The sequence below is a fragment of the Entelurus aequoreus genome, linkage group LG11 (genome assembly GCF_033978785.1).
Source record: "Entelurus aequoreus isolate RoL-2023_Sb linkage group LG11, RoL_Eaeq_v1.1, whole genome shotgun sequence".
Lineage (NCBI taxonomy): Eukaryota > Metazoa > Chordata > Actinopteri > Syngnathiformes > Syngnathidae > Entelurus > Entelurus aequoreus.
The window spans coordinates 66929130-66948990 of NC_084741.1; the positions used below are offsets into that span (position 1 = coordinate 66929130).

At 39.8% G+C, this 19861-nt stretch overlaps 1 protein-coding gene across 1 annotated transcript; it reads right to left on the bottom strand.

Annotated features, from left to right (window-relative positions):
- Nucleotides 1–2: 2 nt before the first annotated feature.
- Nucleotides 3–19564, bottom strand: flot1b (flotillin 1b). Its single transcript, XM_062063861.1, has 13 exons — nucleotides 19421–19564; nucleotides 18896–18949; nucleotides 16424–16499; nucleotides 10460–10550; nucleotides 10025–10168; nucleotides 7599–7718; nucleotides 4455–4550; nucleotides 4220–4372; nucleotides 3968–4149; nucleotides 2014–2059; nucleotides 1796–1933; nucleotides 1546–1710; nucleotides 3–1476 (listed from the first exon to the last, which is right to left on the bottom strand). The coding sequence occupies exons 2-13, from the start codon at nucleotides 18936–18938 to the stop codon at nucleotides 1447–1449; spliced, it is 1284 nt and encodes a 427-aa protein (XP_061919845.1). The 5' UTR covers nucleotides 18939–18949; nucleotides 19421–19564; the 3' UTR covers nucleotides 3–1446.
- Nucleotides 19565–19861: the final 297 nt, after the last annotated feature.

Consider the following 19861-nt stretch of genomic DNA (forward strand, 5'->3'; position numbering starts at 1 on the left):
GATCGTAGCACACTTTTTATTAATACAGATAAATGCGGATTTGAGGCTACACATGCAACAATGTGATAAACAGGATAAGTAAGTTCCATTTAACATGACAGCATTATGGCTTATACCAGTTGGATATAAGGTGATATATTTATTCCCTGACAAGCTGAACACAAGCTGAACACAAGAGGTCTGACATTGTTGGTTTTTTGGAGTTCATCTCGCTTGACCCAGGCACTTCACGGTGATGAGATGCATTGCAGCTTTGGATGGTTAGTAAAGCGTTAGAAAACTTGTTAAAAATGACATGCAGCTTTACGAGACTAACTAACTTTCACAGGACTTCTAAGTGTTAGTCGGCATCCTAACAAACATGAAGAATTAGTCAAAATGAACCAAAGGTACGTGACATTTCATAGTGTACTGTAACAATGTGGACTTGCTTTGCTGCCAGGAGGACCTCCCACTCTCCTGCCAAAAACACAACCAGCCTCTCTCCAGCCTGCTCTTAACCACTTCCTTAATAGCCTGCTCTTAACAACCACTTCCTTTATCAATATGACACGCCAGACAAAATTCCAAATCAGAATTATTACAGCCACGATGAGGAGAAAAATGTAATGCAATTCTGAAATAAGGTCATTTTACGAGAAAAAACATTACAAGATTATTATAATGACGTACTTAATAATAATGCAGTGGGCAAAGCAAGGCAGCTGTTCCTTTTAAAATATGCTTCACTTATTTTCCCTCACACAATTGCCTCATAAATCCTACAATATTATAACAAATGTATACTTTTTTTTTATGGGGGCATAATTGTAGATTTTAGACACTAAATATTTTTGGAACATTATATGATGGAGTATTCTGAGGATTTTTCTTACAAAAATTGTCACATATCAGTGATATTGCAACTTTATTTTTGCAACAAAAATATTCTGTGGAATATATACGAGTATAATTTTGTAATATTCTAATTTCATTCTTGCGAAACATCCTGTAACGATTACCCCCACAAGTTTGTCTTGATTTATCACCACTTTTTTTCCCCCTCATAATTCTGACTATTCTTGTAATAATACGATTTTATTCTTGCAGTATCACAACCTTTGTCAAATTGTGACAATATTCTCAGAATATTACCACTTGTTTTCTTGTCATGGTGGTGGTAACATGTTTAGCGCTCAGTTAATGTGTAGTGCATAAGTTAACAGTGATCTAAAAAACTACAGTTGACATCTAGCAACAAACACTTTTGATGCCACAATGAATGCAAACACTAAAACATCTCAAGCTAAACGTATCTTCGGGGGACAAAAAGAGCCGTGTGGTTCAAACGCCAGCACTTACGAGATATGAAAAGGAGGAGGAGGAGGAGACACATCTGCATGCACTCAGAGTGACGAGCGTGGTTATTGAGGCACGGCGAGAGGAGGTCTGATGCTCCACGTCTTCTTAGTGTACGCGCAGGGACTGTCCTGTAACCTACCATTCAACAACAAAGTCAGTAAATACACACTAACATGAATGAATATTAGAATAGAAATATGATACCTGGGAAATGTCTATTCCAGTCAGTTTCTCCACAGCTGATGGCACCTTGGTCATGATTTCCAAGACCTCGCCTGCCAACTTAGCCGCTCCCACGTCCGAGCCGCCGCTGGACACCATGGTGACCTTCTTGGCTAATGACAGCGGCTTGCTGATCTCCTCTGCCATCTTAAAAGGACCACAAAGAGAGAGGGCGCGTGACGTAAACACCAAAAAAAGAGGACAAGGACGTTGTTGTTCCCACGCGACCCACCAGCGGTAGTTTCTCCAGCAACATGTCCACCATGGCGCTGTCGCCGTACTGCTTGAAGGCCTCCGCCTTCTTGGCCATCTGCTCTGCCTCGGCACGGCCCTTTGCCTCCAGGGCGAACGCCTCGGCCTCGCCCTTCATCTGCAGAGTGAAGCGAGAGGGTTGGATGCTTAAAGGTGGAGCTCAGTAGGAGGTAAAGGGAGAAGGAAGTCAAGACTCACTCTGATGGACTCCGCCTCCGCTTCGGCCTCCAGGATGAGCTGCGTGCTGGCAGGAGAAAAACATATATTAGTTATTATGAAGGAACATGTTCTATCTTTATTGGACATGTATGGCCTAAAAGTGCATACTAAGATAAAAGATGAAATTATGGTGAACAATGCAATGATGTCATGATATTACCCTTGAAAGGCCTACTGAAATGATTTTTTTTTATTTAAACGGGGATAGCAGATCCATTCTATGTGTCATACTTGATCATTTCGCGATATTTTTGCTGAAAGGATTTAGTAGAGAACATCAACGATAAAGTTCGCAACTTTTGGTCGCTGATAAAAAAAAACCTTGCCTGTACCGGAAGTAGCGTGACGTCGCAGGTTGAAAGGCTTCTCACATTTCCCCATTGTTTACACCAGCAGCGAGAGCGATTCGGACCGAGAAAGCGACGATTATCCCATTAATTTGAGCGAGGATGAAAGATTTGTGGATGAGGAACGTGAGAGTGAAGGACTAGAGTGCAGTGCAGGACGTATCTTTTTTCGCTCTGACCATAACTTAGGTACAATGGTTCATTGGATTCCACACTTTCTCCTTTTTCTATTGTGGATCACGGATTTGTATTTTAAACCACCTCAGATACTATATCCTCTTGAAAATGAGAGTCGAGAAGGCGAAATGGACATTCACAGTGACTTTTATCTCCACGACAATACATCGGCGAAGCTCTTTAGCTACGGAGCTAACGTGATAGCATCGGGCTTAAATGCAGATAGAAACAAAAGAAATAAACCCCTGACTTAAAATTGCACTTTATAAGTTAACCCGGCCGTATTGGCATGTGTTGCAATGTTAAGATTTCATCATTGATGTATAAACTATCAGACTGCGTGGTCGGTAGTAGTGGCTTTCAGTAGGCCTTGAATAATATAATAATACTTATTAGGAATAGGGATGGTTGATATGGCCTAAAATCTATATCGCAATATATATTTCAGCCTCCTGCAATAACCATATGTCACAATATATTATTTAACATATAAATGATAATAGAACCATTTCAAAATGGGTTACAAAGGTTCCTAATAACAAATTGCTTCATTTCCAGTTGTATTATTTTTCTCAAAACTTAATAATCACTTGTTAATGTACTATTAATATCTGGTTACTTTCTGTTCTATCTACACTTCTGTTAAAATGTAAAACGTTTTCTTCAGTTTCAATACTTTACGTTAGTTTTGGGCCATACTACAAATTTGGGTATGGATCCAATACCAAGTAGTCCCAAGGACAGTATTGGTCATACCAATGCTGATACTTCAAATTTGTAATAACATTGAATGATCAAATTTTATATTTGTATTGTATATCTTCTATATTGCGCAACGCTAATTAGAAAAATGTATATTTTCAAGTGCTTTGTACTTTAACGCCAAAAAAATCTGTTACACATATATTTGAAACCAAAGACTAGTTTATTAATATCATTTTCTTCCGACATGCTGTCTTTTTGCCCGATTTCTCCTGTTTAATGTAATATCTGCAAAGTTCCACAGAGGGCCCCAGAATGTGGAGTGACGTTAACTCTCGACTATCCATCCTGTTGGCGGGGTGTTATTGCAGTTGGAACTAATCAACATGTTAAAACAGGGACTTTTATCGCAAGTGATCAGAAATCAAGAGGTGTTTTTTGCAAAAGTGGGCTGCACGTGTTCTGAAGGAGCGGTTTACACCCAGGATATGATGTACTACAACTCCACCAATCACAGCTTTTACAAGGTTTGCATTTTTGGAGGCGCACGACATGCTAAGCAAGTTTTCAGAGTGAGGAAGGACTCAGGACATAATCCAGTTTTCACAGACTGAATTTCAAACAAACTGGAGAATTGTATTGACTGTTTGTTCCTGTCCGCATTAAAGATGTGCTTGTGAGTGATTGGAGCAGCATTGTGTTCTTACCGCTGAGCCTCAGCCAGCCTCTCCAGACGATACTTCTCAGCCTCGGCAGGCTTCTTGACTTTGGCCTCCAGCTCCTTCTCCTTGCGGACTATCTCCTGCTCCTGCAGCATGATCTGCTGGCTTCGCTCCACAACCTGAACTTGCATTTTCTCCTCCTCGATGAGCTGTTTGGTCTTGGCCACCTGTGAACAGCGTTTGGTGCGAAGACTCAGAGATGTTTTCCCAGAAGGATCGACAAGACCTTATTAGTACCTGAAGCTGATAGGCCATTTCTGACTCTGCCTTCTTGGTGTTGACCTCCACGTCATAGGCGGACTTCTTCAGCTCATAGTCCCTCTGGGATTTGGCCATCTCAATCTCGTTCTTGTACTGAGCGGACACTTTCTCTTGCATGGCTTGGGCCTCCTGCATGGGGGTCACAAAACGGTGAGATTTCCTCACTAGATGTACAGTACACGTGAAAATAGAGTAAAGATGCCATTTTTACCCTGATGACTGCATCCCGCTTGTACTGAGCCTCTCCAATCCTGGCATCCTTCTGCACCTGGGCCGTCCTGGCCTTACCTAGAGAGTGGAGGTAGTCCTGGTAGACAGTGACCATGAGATTAGCTACAAATAAGATTTGATTGCACTTAATGTAACAATATGTGTATTATTGATACATTTGTATTGCATGTTTATTATTGTGAGTGTAAAAGTGCACGTCAGACTAACAGGACACGGTTGCCATGGTAGCACTTAGCTGTAATTCCTCATTATACAGAGCGGTTGAGGGGAGAAAAGGGAGCGAGGGGGGGAGGGGCTACACTTAGTCAATAAAGGCCACTTAAGTTTATTAGTGGTAAAAGACGTCACAGTTCCTGAAAGGTTTATAAAAACATGCAGATAGAAACTACTACACTGTGTCCACATCTTCATCGCAACCTATAATGTGTCTCACTTTTACCAGAGCTTGTTTTTTTTTTATTCTTAATCATTTTTAATTGTAACAGACAGGTGGTTTTTTTCATTTAAATAGATTGGACATTTAAAAAAAAGAAAATCAATTTCTCTGTTCCAGGGTCAACCTGTCATCTTCTTAAAACTTTTATTTTTAGGGCTGTCAAAGTTAACACGATAATGAAAATGTCCTATTTCTTTAAATATGTCCTATTTTTTTGACACGTGAATAACGTGAGTGTGTCCTGTGTGACCCTCTGTCCATTCTTTAATGTGGGAAAACGCAGCTGCATTCCAGTTGGTGTTGCGCCACAAACGGGAAAGAAATTGAAAGCAGAAATTGACAAAGAAAAAGCTACATTGAATGGCATGGATACTATTAGAAACTTGAAAATTATCTGTCAAATGTACACTTATTAAAGATTTAAAAAAACATATCGATCTGTGATTAATCGCGATCACTGAAAGTTAACTATGGACAATGCGATTCATTGAGATTAAATGTTTTGTTTGACAATCTTAATAATTATTTGGGAAATATTTTAAGGTGAGGATTATTTTAAATAAGAGTGTCCCAATACAACTTTTTTATTACAGATACGGTACTGATATTGATTCAATAAGATATCAGCACAAATCATACATACTTATATTATTTTATAGTGTGGAATGTGGTCTTGATCAATTGAAATTACGGAAACAGATTACAATGGTATCCATCCATCCATCCATTTTCTACCGCTTATTCCCTTTGGGGTCGCGGGGGGCGCTGGAGCCTATCTCAGCTACAATCGGGCGGAAGGCGGTATACACCATGGACAAGTCGCCACCTCATCGCAGGACCAACACAGATAGACAGACAACATTCACACACTAGGGCCAATTTAGTGTTGCCAATCAACCTATCCCCAGGTGCATGTCTTTGGAGGTGGGAGGAAGCCGGAGTACCCGGAGGGAACCCACGCAGTCACGGGGAGAACATGCAAACTCCACAGAGAAAGATCCCGAGCCCGGGATTGAACTCAGGACTACTCGGGACCTTCGTATTGTGAGGCAGATGCACTAACCCCTCTACCACCGTGCTGCCCCATGGCAATGGTAGGTATGAAAAACATAACTGGAAGGATTTATGCTGTCTTTAGTTTGAAGTGTTAGCGACACCGAGTGGTCACATTAATGCATTAAGTTAAGATCATGACAGTAAGTTGAATGATGATGACATTTGTTACTTAACTAAACATTTTCTAATATGTTTCTGCCTTGGATACTTTATATCTGTATGTGATATGCAACTACAGTATAATTATTTGATACTTGTTTGTATTGACAAACATCATGTTTTAGACTACAATATTGTCATTTAAGGACACTTATTACATATGTCTAGCTTGTGTGCTTAACTGTTGAGTAGCTGCTAGCTCCTGGTAGCCTACAGCCTACCATGTTTACCATTTGTAAACGACTTTACTAAATCAGAAGAAAAGACCAACATTGAGCGCTTATTGGAGGACAGTAAACTGCTCACTGGCTGTCCAGCTTCGCACAAGTAAACACACTGCAGACTGCTTGTATCGGAGGTATAAGAGGCAAGCCGATGTTGATATCAGACCCATGTTCAATATCAATATCGGATCAGAACAGTCCTAATTTGAATATTCTTAACTGTTATGCAAGTGTAAAGACAAGTTGATAACTGTATAATAGAATGTAAAACAACTAAGGCTGTCTTTAATTAGAGATTTAATGATTCAATTCAAAGGAGTTTGATTCAACTATCAACCTCACAGGACACACCGCTTTGCCACAGAGGTGTAACTCTCCTCTTGAAAAAGGTAATCATCACTCCGCTCGTTCACATGCAGAAACATTGTTACAAATTTTATTTCCCTTATTTATAGTCAATTTTGAAATCCTCCTGGTGCTACGCGCCAGATCTTACCTCACCAGCTGTGGTTTATCTTTTTTTTGAGGTGGAACAAGTCGCAAACGAGATCTTTGTTTTGTTAACTTTAATTAAAGATTGTATTCCCTTTATATGCACCTTTTTAATTAATTTAGAATTATTCACGTATATATGTGCTACAGCACATCCATGTGACGTTACTAGTGGCCAGTCAGTATACACCACTACATATCACTACATTACTACCCGTACATATCACCCACCATCAGTTTATTTTTCTTAAAAAACACCATAAATTTGACTGATCGTCGACCATAGGCAAAACCTAACAAGTCAGATTTTAATAAGAAAATCCTTAGTTGAAGACAGCTCTAAAAACAACTAAAACAAAGTAAAACTACTCACTAACTTGAAAAAACCTGATCGGTATAACAGAGGGATGAGGAAACCGTTTGTTGGCAGCATTGTCTGCTCATTTTCATGTTAGCTGTATGCTAACTACACTAGCATCTGTGTAGCATATTTATTTGAGTATGTAATTGATATTTAATTAATTAGTATTGCCTATATTTTGTGTACCTTTTTGTGGCGGTGTGACAAAAAAAGCCAAACAGACACTCATTGAGTTTCAAAAACGTGGTTTTGTTGAATTTTAACTGCTGACTTTGCACTTTCATCTGTACTACAAAAAGGGGAATAACAACACACAGTAATCATGTATTTAATGTTTCCTCTACCTTCTGAGAGGTTCTGAGACCCTGGAGCTAGAAAGCATTTTATGTGAAGTACCTGGTCATCATGGACATCTTTGAGGGTGTAGCTGACTACTCCGATCCCCATGTTGACCAAGTCAGAGGAGGCCACCTTGAAGACCTGCTCGGAGAATTTTTTGCGGTCCTGGTAGATCTCCTGCGCGAGGTGAGAGATAAAACACACTTTAAGGCCCTGTCTATATTAAGCCGGATAACTCCTTAAACGAATAACTATTTAGCCTAAACCCCGTGTCAGCCACACTAACCCATTGTTTAAGGTTCCCCTCCTTGGATATTTTTTTACACGGGTAAATATGCCGTCTATTTCTTGAATCTCCGGCTCTTAGCTCTGTATGGACTCATTAATCGTTTATAAACGGAGTTCGGAGAGAAAGTGACGTCAGAAAGAACGCACCACAACCAGCTTACTAACAACCGGTTTCCACTCGGAGGTATAACCACTAGAAAGATGGAAGCGAATCATCCAGACATGCCCGTGTTTCTCCTTCTCCTACCTGTACAGACGCTTGTAGAAATCACACATGAATACCTTAAGAGAAGGAAACGCACGATTGCAGCTATTTGGGATACAACACATCTCAGACAGCCACATAGCAATGTTGAGCGACGGTTTTGGATAAGGCCTGGAAGAACGGCACCCTGGTGGGATATGTTTGGCACCGAGTGTGTCGTGTCAGAGGAATGGCAAGAAAACTTTCAAATGTCCAGGTCAGCTGTGATTCTACTTAGTGAAAAACTTTGTCCATTTGTCGAAGGGGAGACAACGAGAATGCGGGCTCCCGTGGATGTGATAAAAAAAGGTAGCGTGTGCTTTGTATTACCTGGCCGATGAGGGAAGACTGCGGAAAACGGCATTTGGACTGGCAAAGCAGACTTTATTAGTTATTGGCCGTGATGTATGTTGAGCGATTACTCAACGTCTGGTTTTGTACTCCATAACTACTGTGAAGCCATTAAAGGGAAACTTCGGTTTTTTTCAACCTGGGCCCTGTTTTCATAATTTTTTCTGTATATGTGAGTGCTGGATAAAACATTTTTTGAGGTCGCGCCAGTATTGAGCAGGGCAGGCAGCCTCCAGCCCAGCTAACGCTCGTACACAGGGCAACTGGCTCTCGTCAAAATTCGGCCTATAAACATGCATTTTTTTCACACTGACAGGCTCAGATAGTTACAATGAGTGTCCGACAACATACTAGAAAGGAGAAATTAACGTATGTCTCTACCTTTAGCTGGAGATCGCTGTTTTTTGCGAGCTGTGTCCAAATCTCACCACGCTACAAATCTCGTTCCGAAATCTCGCGATAACTCGCGACAAAACACCGGTGGAAAAACAGTTACCTGACTGAGGTGAAGAGAGATGACTGAAGTGATTTTCTGTTGGATTACCGAAGACTGTTATTTTAGTTTTATAGAAAAGTTTGTTTGTTTGTCTGTCATGGCTCTCTTCACCTCAGTCAGGTAACTGTTTTTCCACCGGTGTTTTGTCGCGAGTTATCGCGAGATTTCGGAACGAGATTTGTAGCGTGGTGAGATTTGGACACAGCTCGCAAAAAACAGCGATCTCCAGCTAAAGGTAGAGACATACGTTAATTTCTCCTTTCTAGTATGTTGTCGGACACTCATTGTAACTATCTGAGCCTGTCAGTGTGAAAAAAATGCATGTTTATAGGCCGAATTTTGACGAGAGCCAGTTGCCCTGTGTACGAGCGTTAGCTGGGCTGGAGGCTGCCTGCCCTGCTCAATACTGGCGCGACCTCAAAAAATGTTTTATCCAGCACTCACATATACAGAAAAAATTATGAAAACAGGGCCCAGGTTGAAAAAAACCGAAGTTTCCCTTTAAGGAGCCGCTAAACGACCGCCATTTTCAGCCTCCAAGCACAGGCAGGATTGCAAGAATGGACAATGAAGGTGAAGGCAAAAGAGTGAGGAGTGTTCTGACCAGATATCTAGATCCCTAGATTGATTGTTGTAAAATGTTCTTCACCACATTGTTTATTTTCACATGTCCATTAAAAATGTGATTCATTTATAATGGCTCAGGTGTGATTTACTACATGAATGGTTAGTCTAACAGCTGCTGATGGTGAGGCAAGCAAGGTTTACTGTTAAAAGAAATGTGGCAATAGGCTATAGTGAAATACTTCTCATACCAGACTGCCGAGTAAGGATATACTTCCAGGTCAGAGGTGACTATGACGTAATAAATGCGCGTGTGCCATTTTCCGTGCATGCGTACTAGGTTGCACTGCGCCCGCGGACGGAGGTGGTAGGGGGTCTTAAACCAAAGCTTAAACGATGGCATTGGGTATGTGTGGACAGGGATAAGGTTAGGTAGGTTATACCCTGTATTAGCCGTCTTAGTGTAGAGGCAGCCTTTGTCACATAAAGTTGGGACAGGGGTGATTCTCCTCAAGTTTAAGTGTCACAACAGTACATCACCTCCACAGTCAGGTGGGCGATGATGGCCCTCTGGTGGCCCTCCAGGGTCTCCAGGGCAATCTGGGCAATCTCTGGCTCTGCCTTTCCCATGAACATCTGGCAGGCAGTGGCCAGCATCTCCTTGTTCTGGCCCTGGATCTTCACCTGGGAGCAAAAAAGACACAGCACTGGGTCTTGGGTCGTTTTAGGATGTGTCTAGAATAGTGAGGTAAACAGCTGGGAGTCAGCAATAGGACCTCGCCAGCCATTGTTATGTGTTGACATTTAAGACACGCCTCCTCTGGGTTGTCGTTTGTCAGAGAGACAAGGTGACTTTAAAAAAAAGTTTAAGGGTGTGCATATCAGTGCTACTACTGACCCTCTTGATTGCCTAAGAGCATTTAGACAGATTAAATTAAACCTTTTAACAACAATTGTATCTTTTTCAAATGTTACCTGAGCAATGCCAGTGACAGAGATGGGGACACCATGGCGGGTGTAGACTTTGTCGCTCTTCACATTTAGAGTCAGAGTGTTCAGAGTGATTCTATAACAACAAACAAGAAACCTGGATCAGGACCCTTGTGTAGGCTAATAGAGTAGTTTGTTCCCCTTTTTCAAAATAAGCTTCTGAAATTGCACAAAACTTCAAAAGGTCAAACCGCCTTCAGAAATACCATGTCAGCATATCTTACTGTAAACATGAGATGTATTAACTCCTCAAGTGCATTTTTCTTGTAATTTGGACTTGTTTTCCTATTTTGATTTGATGACATTACAGAAAAGGGCAGAAAGGACAAGTGTAATACTAACAGTAGAACTGAAAATGTATCTTGTTGCAATGTAGGAAAACAATAGACACATCTCTGTCCTTTCTGCTCATTGCAAATGGTAAAGACTCCTACATTTATCTTAACATTTTCAGTATCAGTGATGAATGTTAAGTCTATTACCGGTACTTGCCTTCCTCTCTCGCTACGCCACGTGTCACAATCGTATTTTACGACTACTTACTTTCTATTTACACAATAGTGATAGTCGATATTACAGTATAGTACTTCATTTCTGATCCCGATATCAACCGATACCAATATTTACAATCTGAAGGATGCTTGCTGGATCTGCTATCACTCAGCTTCTAAAACTTGTAGCTCATCCCCAGTATATTCACTCAAAAATATAAGGTTCTGGATTATCACTTGTTCCATACTAGTCAGTCGTCTTGATTAGTAGTTGTTATTATTGCTGGGTTGCAACCACGTGACATAGAAGCAGTTCAAGGTTTACGGCAATGGTCTAGAGCAGTGGTCCCCAACCACTGGTCCGTGAGGCATTTGCTACCGGGTGGCAGAGAAACATGAACTAATTTATAAAGGACTTCATTTTCTCCTACTTAACTTTGGCCTGTCCTACTAGACACACCAACAAGCTTGTTTATAGATGTACAATAAAACTCCTCATAGGAAGTTGTTATGTTTGTTATAATTTTGTGACAATTCACATTAATCAACATATGAATGTGACAGAGTGTAGGCAATGGCTGATTTCCATCTGCATCTCATTGCAAAGAAACACTAATTCAGCGTTATAGTCAGTTGTATTTTTTCATGCACTTATTTTTGCTGTATTTATCTGGCACATGTGGTCCGTGGTGCAAAAAAGGTTGGGGACCACTGGTCTAGAGTACCTTTAGTCTAGTTTATTTACCAGCATCAGTGAAGGTTTGGGCGTATTTTGAAAGGTTAAGAGGCAAATATATAAGTGACCATAAAAAAGTATTTAAAATGGGATGGAGTAGATTTTTATACACTCTTAAGAAAAATATTTTTTGAAAGATTTTAACCATTCATTATCACCAAAATGTTACTGCTTGCCTTTTAGTTTCTGTTATGAAAATCTACAACGAAAATTCAGTATATTGGACCAATAATTACAATATTTACGACTAGGGCTTAATCTGACATCAGTTTATTTGCACTACCAGGTATTCGTTGTTATATTTAGGCATAGCAACCACAATAGAACACAAACTAATGCTATCTATTGTCCTTTCTTTACGTTTAGTTCTGCTCTTAAACACTACTACCTAATGTAGTAGGGAAACACAGATAGTTTCTCAAACAAATCAAATTTTCAAACAATCATTATATGAATTAACCCGTGAAGAAGAAAAATGTACATGATGTCATGTGCAACCCAGCAATAGAAAGGAAATAGTGTCTGTGAAGTTGCATCGCCATATGCTTAAAATGAGCAAAATACGCAAATAATACATGTTATCATGAATGTGCCTACATATATACTTACAGCATGTATATAAAATGTTAATGGAGGTTTTTGGAAAATTTTTCGAGCGCTTTATAAGCTAAATAGATTGAAACACCATTAGCTGCATTGTTAGCTAACTCTCGCAAGCGTTTATTTACGAGTTTGAATGCATAAAAAATGTGTTCTTGTCTCATAAGGATTGTGAATGATACACAAAATTTCCCCCTAAAAAGTGCAGTTCCCTTTTAAGGGGTGCAGCTTGTAACAGTTACTCTATATGAATATAAATTTATAATTGCCTCATGATAGATATTATCACACAAATGCTTATGCATGCATTTGATTAGGTTGATTGTAATACATACAAATTGATGGCTAGCTTGCTTTGAAATCAGAAGTCAAATAAGTACTAGCAAATAGCTAAGTATTTATTTTTACGAAAATAAATTGTAATATATAATATATTTGTTGCATGATCAGATAATTTTAAAGTTTAAAATATATGCAAATGTATGCAGTCCATTCATTTTTTTCTGTCAAAATGGAAATAATTACATTTAGTAAGAAAGATTAAGTATTTTATTTACGTTTGGGATGTAACGATAAACAGTAATGGTAATACTGATAATCACGGTTAAACTACCAATGGTTAGTATTACTGTTTTGAATTAGAATTACCAAAAAGCCATGATTAATACCGTAACTGCACTTTGATAAAATCACTGACTGCCTGACACAAGCTTGTTAGCTTAAATGCTAACCTGAAAACAAGAGACGTCTTTCTCCCTTAAGAAACAACATACTCCAATATAAACTTATACAAACAAATTTATGTTTGAGCAACTAAGTTATTAAATTCTGTGCATTGAACCTACAAGCTGTGTTCTCTTACTGTCTCTAAGTGTGATTGTTCTTTACTCTGAGGAACAAAGACAGGGGTGTTTTTACGGTGCGTACAAAAACCGCTGAACGGAGTAAAACAACGCCCGGCAGAAATTATAAAAAATAGTAATAGATTTTATTTGTTACGCACATTTCATTTAACTAAATCTTTAATTGCTGCAGTACAAATCAATATTTAAAACAATAAAAGCTTAGCCATTAAAACAGATACAATATTAAGACTAAACAATATCAGTGAAGCATAAGAAACAGAACACATGCAAAAACATGCAAATTAGTTATTTTAAAAAATAATGTTTGGGGAAAAGATTTCAGTGTGTGTATACTTTTTGAGCACATTTAAAAATACCACGATAATAATGATAACCGTGATAATTTTTGTCACAATAACCGTGATTGTCATCTTGTTACATCCCTAAATAGACGCACATTATTTCCAGACTTTTGCCAGCCACATACCATGATGTGGTGGGTCAGATATGAATATAGGTTACGTATCATCAAAAGGTGAGCATTCCAGTTTTGTTTTGCTTTAATATAAAGCAGTTGACTTATTTTTGCACTTGCACAGCAAATAATGTTAAAATGTTGTTTGAAACGTTGCCTTTATAGGCAATAAAGATTGAATGATGTTCCCCGTTTGACCCCGAAACAGATTATTACAACGGCCATTATTTCCTTTTGTAAACGTTGTTGTGTGCTCGATATTAAGATGTTCCACTGTAGTCACACAGCAGAAACTGAGGCATAGTAACAAGATTGTGCTCTATATCATATTATAGGAGGACATGAGGCAGAGCGAGAGACGACAAAGTAAATTATCAACCACTCCCCTGAGCTTGTTACAGTGCTTCTCAATAATTTTCTGTCACGCCCACCGTGGAAGAAGAAAACATTTTACGCCCTCTTCACGACTATAAATAGCATAATTTGTGTATAAAACTGATAAGTACACCTCTGCATGACATTGTATCAATATTAACATAAAAAACTAAACAAAAAATTAAGATCCACTTAGAACTAAGAATAACTTTATTAACACTGTTTTTTAGTCTGTAACAGAAACGATTTAAAGTGCAACAATTTGCCATAAATCCTTATTTAAATTATAAACATTTTTTTACCAACTTGAACCATTTGATATTGAAAAATAAAATTTAAATAAACTCAATAAACAATACATTCAAATTGATCAGCAACATTAACTCAGGAGCGCAATATACAATATTTTCAAGGGGGACTGCACTTTTTTTTTTTAAATTATGCCTATTGTTTACGATCGTTATGAGAGACAAGAACACAAATGTCTTTTTTTGCATTCTAATTTTAAAAAAATCTGCTTGTTCTAGGTAGCTAGCAATGCAGCTAATGGGAGCAATCCATTCTGCCTCTAAATCACTTTAAAAATGCATCCAGAAATCGCCAGCAATACTTAATTTTGTTCCCATCCATCCATCTTCAACCGCTTATCCAGAATCGGGTCGCGAGGACAACAGCTACAGCAGAGACCCCCAGACTTCCCTCTCCAGAGCAACATTAGCAACTTCCTCCTGGGGAATCCCGAAGCGTTCCCAGGCCAGAGAGGAGATGTAATCCCCCCATCTGGTCCTTGGCCTGCGGCGGGTCTCCTCCCAGTGGGACGTGCAATGAGGACCCGCCGTAGGGAGAGGCTCGTGAGGCATCCGCACGAGATGCCCGAACCACCTAAGCTGGCTCCTTTACAAGCGAAGGAGCAGCGACTCACCCTATCTCTAAGGGAGATGCCAGCCTCCCTTCTGAGGAAACTCATTTCAGCCGCTTGTATCTTATTCTTTCGGTCATGACCCACACTTCGTGACCATAGGTGAGAGTAGGATTGTAGATAGCTCGGTAGACCGAGAGCTTTGCCTTCTGGCTCAGCTCTCGGTCTACCGAGCTATCAACATTCCTACTCTAATTTTGTTCCCTCATCTGTATAATAGCCAAGCTGTAACGACATTGTTATTATTAAAAAAAAGCGAACACTGCGGAACCCTTTTTCTCGCGTAGTAACACATTAGCAGCATGCTACGGCATTAGCCGTAAGATAGCTTCTGCGTAAGCAGCTGAATGGCTTTTAAGTTTGTAATGCACAACACAATGCAATCGGACACCAATCTTTACTGACTGAAAAACATGAACAGTCATATTACAGTATCTTTAAATTATTAGCCCACATTTCATGTGTTGTTTGTACACATCCAGCTCGACAGTGAATGTAATGTAGTTGTACTAACAAGCACGATGCGCTGCATGATGTGTATCATGATCAATATTATAGTGACTCGCACCATGGAAAATTGTCTGTTTAGTCAAGCAGGCCGGGCTTGTTTTTTCCAGTTGGCTTTGAATAAGCACTAGATTTATGTCGGCATAGCTTGGCTCCAAGTTTCACATTTACAGCGTAAAGTCACGCCGGTCCTGACTCTCTTGGCTTCTGTCTGCTCCAACATTTCACCCTCTGTTCGTGCTTTGTTTCTATAACCAGCAGTTCATCCTCCGTATATTCAGCTTCAAAAAGATAATGTTGTGAATGCTCATTGTCCGAAAAGACTGATCTTTGTCATCTATTAACAAGTCTGCCTTAATTTGTTTCTGGAAGTCAGAAGTGCGTTGTTAAATGAACGGAAATTAATGCGCTGATGAAATAAGTTCTGGTAGTGCATAAAATTAGCAAAATACAGTAAATATTGTACATATTATTACTAACAAGTCTGTTACTGCATTATATATGTACTTGCAGCGTGTGTATAAAACATTGATGGAAGATTTTGAAGTTGTTTTAGAGGGCTTTGAAGGCTAAAATGGTGACTACCATTTGCCGCATCTTGTAAGCGTTTTTTATCATCTTTAGAATACTAAAAAATAAAATAAAATTAGATGTGTATTCTTGTCTCTGTAATGATTGTGAACGATATACAAAATTCCAAAAAAGTACAGTTCCCCTTTAACCTACAAAACAAATATGCATACAACAATTGGTGCTGATTTTTTGAGCACGTTTTGTAATGCACAGCTTTTCGAAGTTGGGTTTAAAGTATGATACTGCATGATACTGATAAAGCATGTTCCCCGGGGTCTCAGTGGTATCACAGCCCCCAGGGGGCCCACCCCACTATGGCTTACTAACACCAACTATTTTAGAAACCGCATATTAACACTTGATCTATACCAGCAATTACCGCCATGTTTTGTGACAAATGCACAAAGAAGTAAGATTGGAGCAATCACCTTTGGAGCTTCTGAATACAAGGGAGGACAAACACTCGTCCTCCAGCGATCATTAGTGGAGGAGAGCGGCCAAAGCCTGGAAGGGAAAAAAGAAGAGGCGGTATGATGTAAACATGGCGTTTACTAATGTATAACTAAATGCATTCATTATAGAGCAACCTTGGACTCAAAAAAAAAGACACTACTCAAGTTACTTCATAATGTCTTCACACAGGATTTCCCCCACAACAAAAGTCAAAATCATTGATTCTCAAAATGTTACAAGTAGCACTAGTGGTACGCCGTCTGTATTTACTAATACAGTTATTGTCAAACTCGTAGTACGTCAAAAAATCACTTTATTAAATATTCAAACACTGTGTTACTGTTTCAAACTGTGTGTATATTTTTGTTAAATAAAACATCTGCCTTGTTTTGAATTAATATCCAGGCCTATTAAGCTACTGTATTATAATGTTGGTCATTATGGTGGCACTTTAACAGTGTTTTCTAAAGTGGTACTTGGTGAACAATGTCGGAAAACTACTGTACTCAGGATTTGTTTTGTTATAAAAAAGTAATGGATGTTGTACATATATAAATGTATTACCCCAAGATCCACTCAAACTTACTTCAACTTCCATTTTTCTTTGCTGAAATAATCAAAGTTTGAACATGTAAGGTTTGTGGAAATGGTTATGAAAATGATGGCAATTTTGAAGCAAAATGTCTGAACAGTCCAGTAGTGATTGATTCAATTATTTTGTCTAATAAGTAAATATACCTACACAGTGGCATAAAGTATTAGCATAATTGTAATATTTGAACCTCTTAATCTGAAACGGTTTTCTTCAGTGATTATGTAAACTTTTCCCTTTTGTCACCAATTCTGTTCATAACTTTTATGGACAGAACTTCTAGGGCGCAGTCAGGGCGTTGAGGGGATCCAGTTTGGTGGCTGCAGGATTAGGTCTCTTTTTGCAGATGATGTGGTCCTGATGGCTTCATCTGGCCAGGATCTTCAGTTCGCAACCGAGAGTGAAGCGACTGGGATGAGTCCATGGTTCTCGCCCGGGAAAGGGTGGAGTGCCATCTCCGAGTTTGGGAGGAGATCTTTCCCCATGTGGAGGAGTTCAAGTACCTCGGAGTCTTGTTCACGAGTGAGGGAAGAGTGGATCGTGAGATCGACAGGCGGATCGGTGCGGCGTCTTCAGTAATCCGGACGCTGTATCGATCCTAAGTGGTGAAGAAGGAGCTGAGCCGGAAGGCAAAGCTCTCAATTTACCGGTCAATCTACGTTTCCATCCTCACCTATGGTCATGAGCTTTGGGATATGACCGAAAGGACAAGATCACGGGTACAAGCGGCCGAAATGAGTTTCCTCCGCCGGGTGGAGGGGCTCTCCCTTAGAGATAGGGTGATAAGCTCTGTCATCCGGGGGGAGCTCAAAGTAAAGCCGCTGCTCCTCCACATAGAGAGGAGCCACATGAGGTGGTTCGGGCATCTGGTCAGGATGCCACCCGAACGCCTCCCTAGGGAGGTGTTTAGGGCACGTCCGACTGGCAGGAGGCCACGGGGAAGACCCAGGACACGTTGGGAAGACTGTGTTTCCCGGCTGGCCTGGGAACGCATCGGGATCCCCCGGGAGGAGCTGGACGAAGTGTCTGGGGAGAGGGAAGTCTGGGCTTCTCTGCTTAGGCTGCTGCCCCCGCGACACGACCTCGGATAAGCGGAAGAAAATGGACGCATGGCTAGATAATTATAATATTTGAACCACTTAATCTGAAACTGTTTTCTTCAGTGATTACCAGAGGTGGGTAGTAACATGCTACATTTACTCCGTTACATCTACTTGAGTAGATGTAACACACACACACGCATGCATAGAAACACCAATCAGTGTGTTCCCAGGTGCAGCCCACACCTATCAGTTTATGGTTTGCGTAAAGGCTAAATTTTTATTTTCCTTTGTAATCTCTGCCTACTGAGCCTATGGTGCTGTTAAGTTATTGTGGCTCAATTTGCCTCAATTTTTTTTATGTTAATGTATTATTATTTAATATATATTATTGTTTTAGTTGCTTAAGAGATATTCCTGGCTCTGAATTTGCTCATTGCTATTTTTATGTTTTTGTGCATTATTTGTTGCCGTCATCATTAAACGAACAGGTTACTCATCAGTTACTCAGTACTTGAGTAGTTTTTTCACAACATACTTTTTACTTTTACTCCAGTAAATATTCGGGTGACTACTCCTTACTTTTACTTGAGTAATAGATCTCTAAAGTAACAGTACTCTTGAGTACAATTTCTGGCTACTCTCTACCCACATCTGGTGATTACGTAAACTTTGCCCGTTTCTTAATCTAGTCACATGACATAGTTGCCAAGTGTGATGTTTGTAAACAAAGTTTTGTTCTATATTGTAACTAGAAATGTGCATTACGGCTAAACTGAACTCCAAAAAACTGTATCAGTATTACAAAATCTTACCTGAAACCACCATAGCTTCATTGGGTCCACATGTGTAGAACATGATTGCTGCTTCTGATGCAAAACACAGAAACAAACTATTATCACAGTGAAACATAACCACGACAAATGCCACGTATTATATTTAGCCAATGACTTAAATTATGTTAAATAAGGATTAGGCAACTTTTATAGGGAACATTATGTGCCTTTTTAATTTAATCGATGCACTGCGCCGTCGTGACCACGCCCCCACCTCGAAAAAAGCTCTATTAAACGACATAAAGCTCAGACGTTCTAATGCAACATTTTAATATATACATTTTAGATATGTATTCATGTATTAGTTGAACGGAGTCACTAAAAGAAAATGTCACTCGTTTGTGTTTAAAAAGCCCTTATCCGCCCCGCCCCCACCCCCACCCGCACCCCCCGACCCAGCATTCCGAGAAGTCATGATGATATACACTGCGACAAGTCTCTTATTATTTAAAAACAATTGAAGTAAGAGCAATATTTTGTCGTTGTCCTATTGATTCGACTCACCAATATTCGTTGGAGGCAACAAAAAAATAAGCGTTATTATCGTCACGGCAGCTCGGCCAGGGTTTCTGTTTTCTGTCAGTCTCGACGACAAAAATGTCCGCCACGACCGGAAGTGCACTGTTGACCACGCCCCATCTGCATTGCAGGCGTCGCCTAGTGGTCAAACATGGTAAATGCGCCAACAGAATACCCAGAATACTATGTGCAGTACAGTATTTATGTAGGTCTACAGCAGGGGTCGGCAACCCAAAATGTTGAAAGAGCCATATTGGACCAAAAATACAAAAAAGTAATCTGTCTGGAGCCGCAAAAAATTAAAAGACTTATATAAGGGTTATAACGAAGGCAACACATGTGTCTATATTAGCTTAATTAGCCTACAATCAAAATTACTATGTGTCACAGGCTGACGCAAATCTTTGTTGACAGAAATGTTGAAAT

What these genes read in the sequence shown, in the direction of transcription:
- flot1b (XM_062063861.1), bottom strand. Translation starts at nt 18,938, where the DNA reads ATGTTCTACACATGTGGACCCAATGAAGCTATGGTGGTTTCAG. An exon ending in TGAAGCTATGGTGGTTTCAG is followed by an intron (nt 16,500 to 18,895) that starts GTAAGATTTTGT and finishes TTTCCCTTCCAG; the next exon opens with GCTTTGGCCGCTCTCCTCCA. An exon ending in CTGGAATAGACATTTCCCAG is followed by an intron (nt 1,477 to 1,545) that starts GTATCATATTTC and finishes GTTGAATGGTAG; the next exon opens with GTTACAGGACAGTCCCTGCG.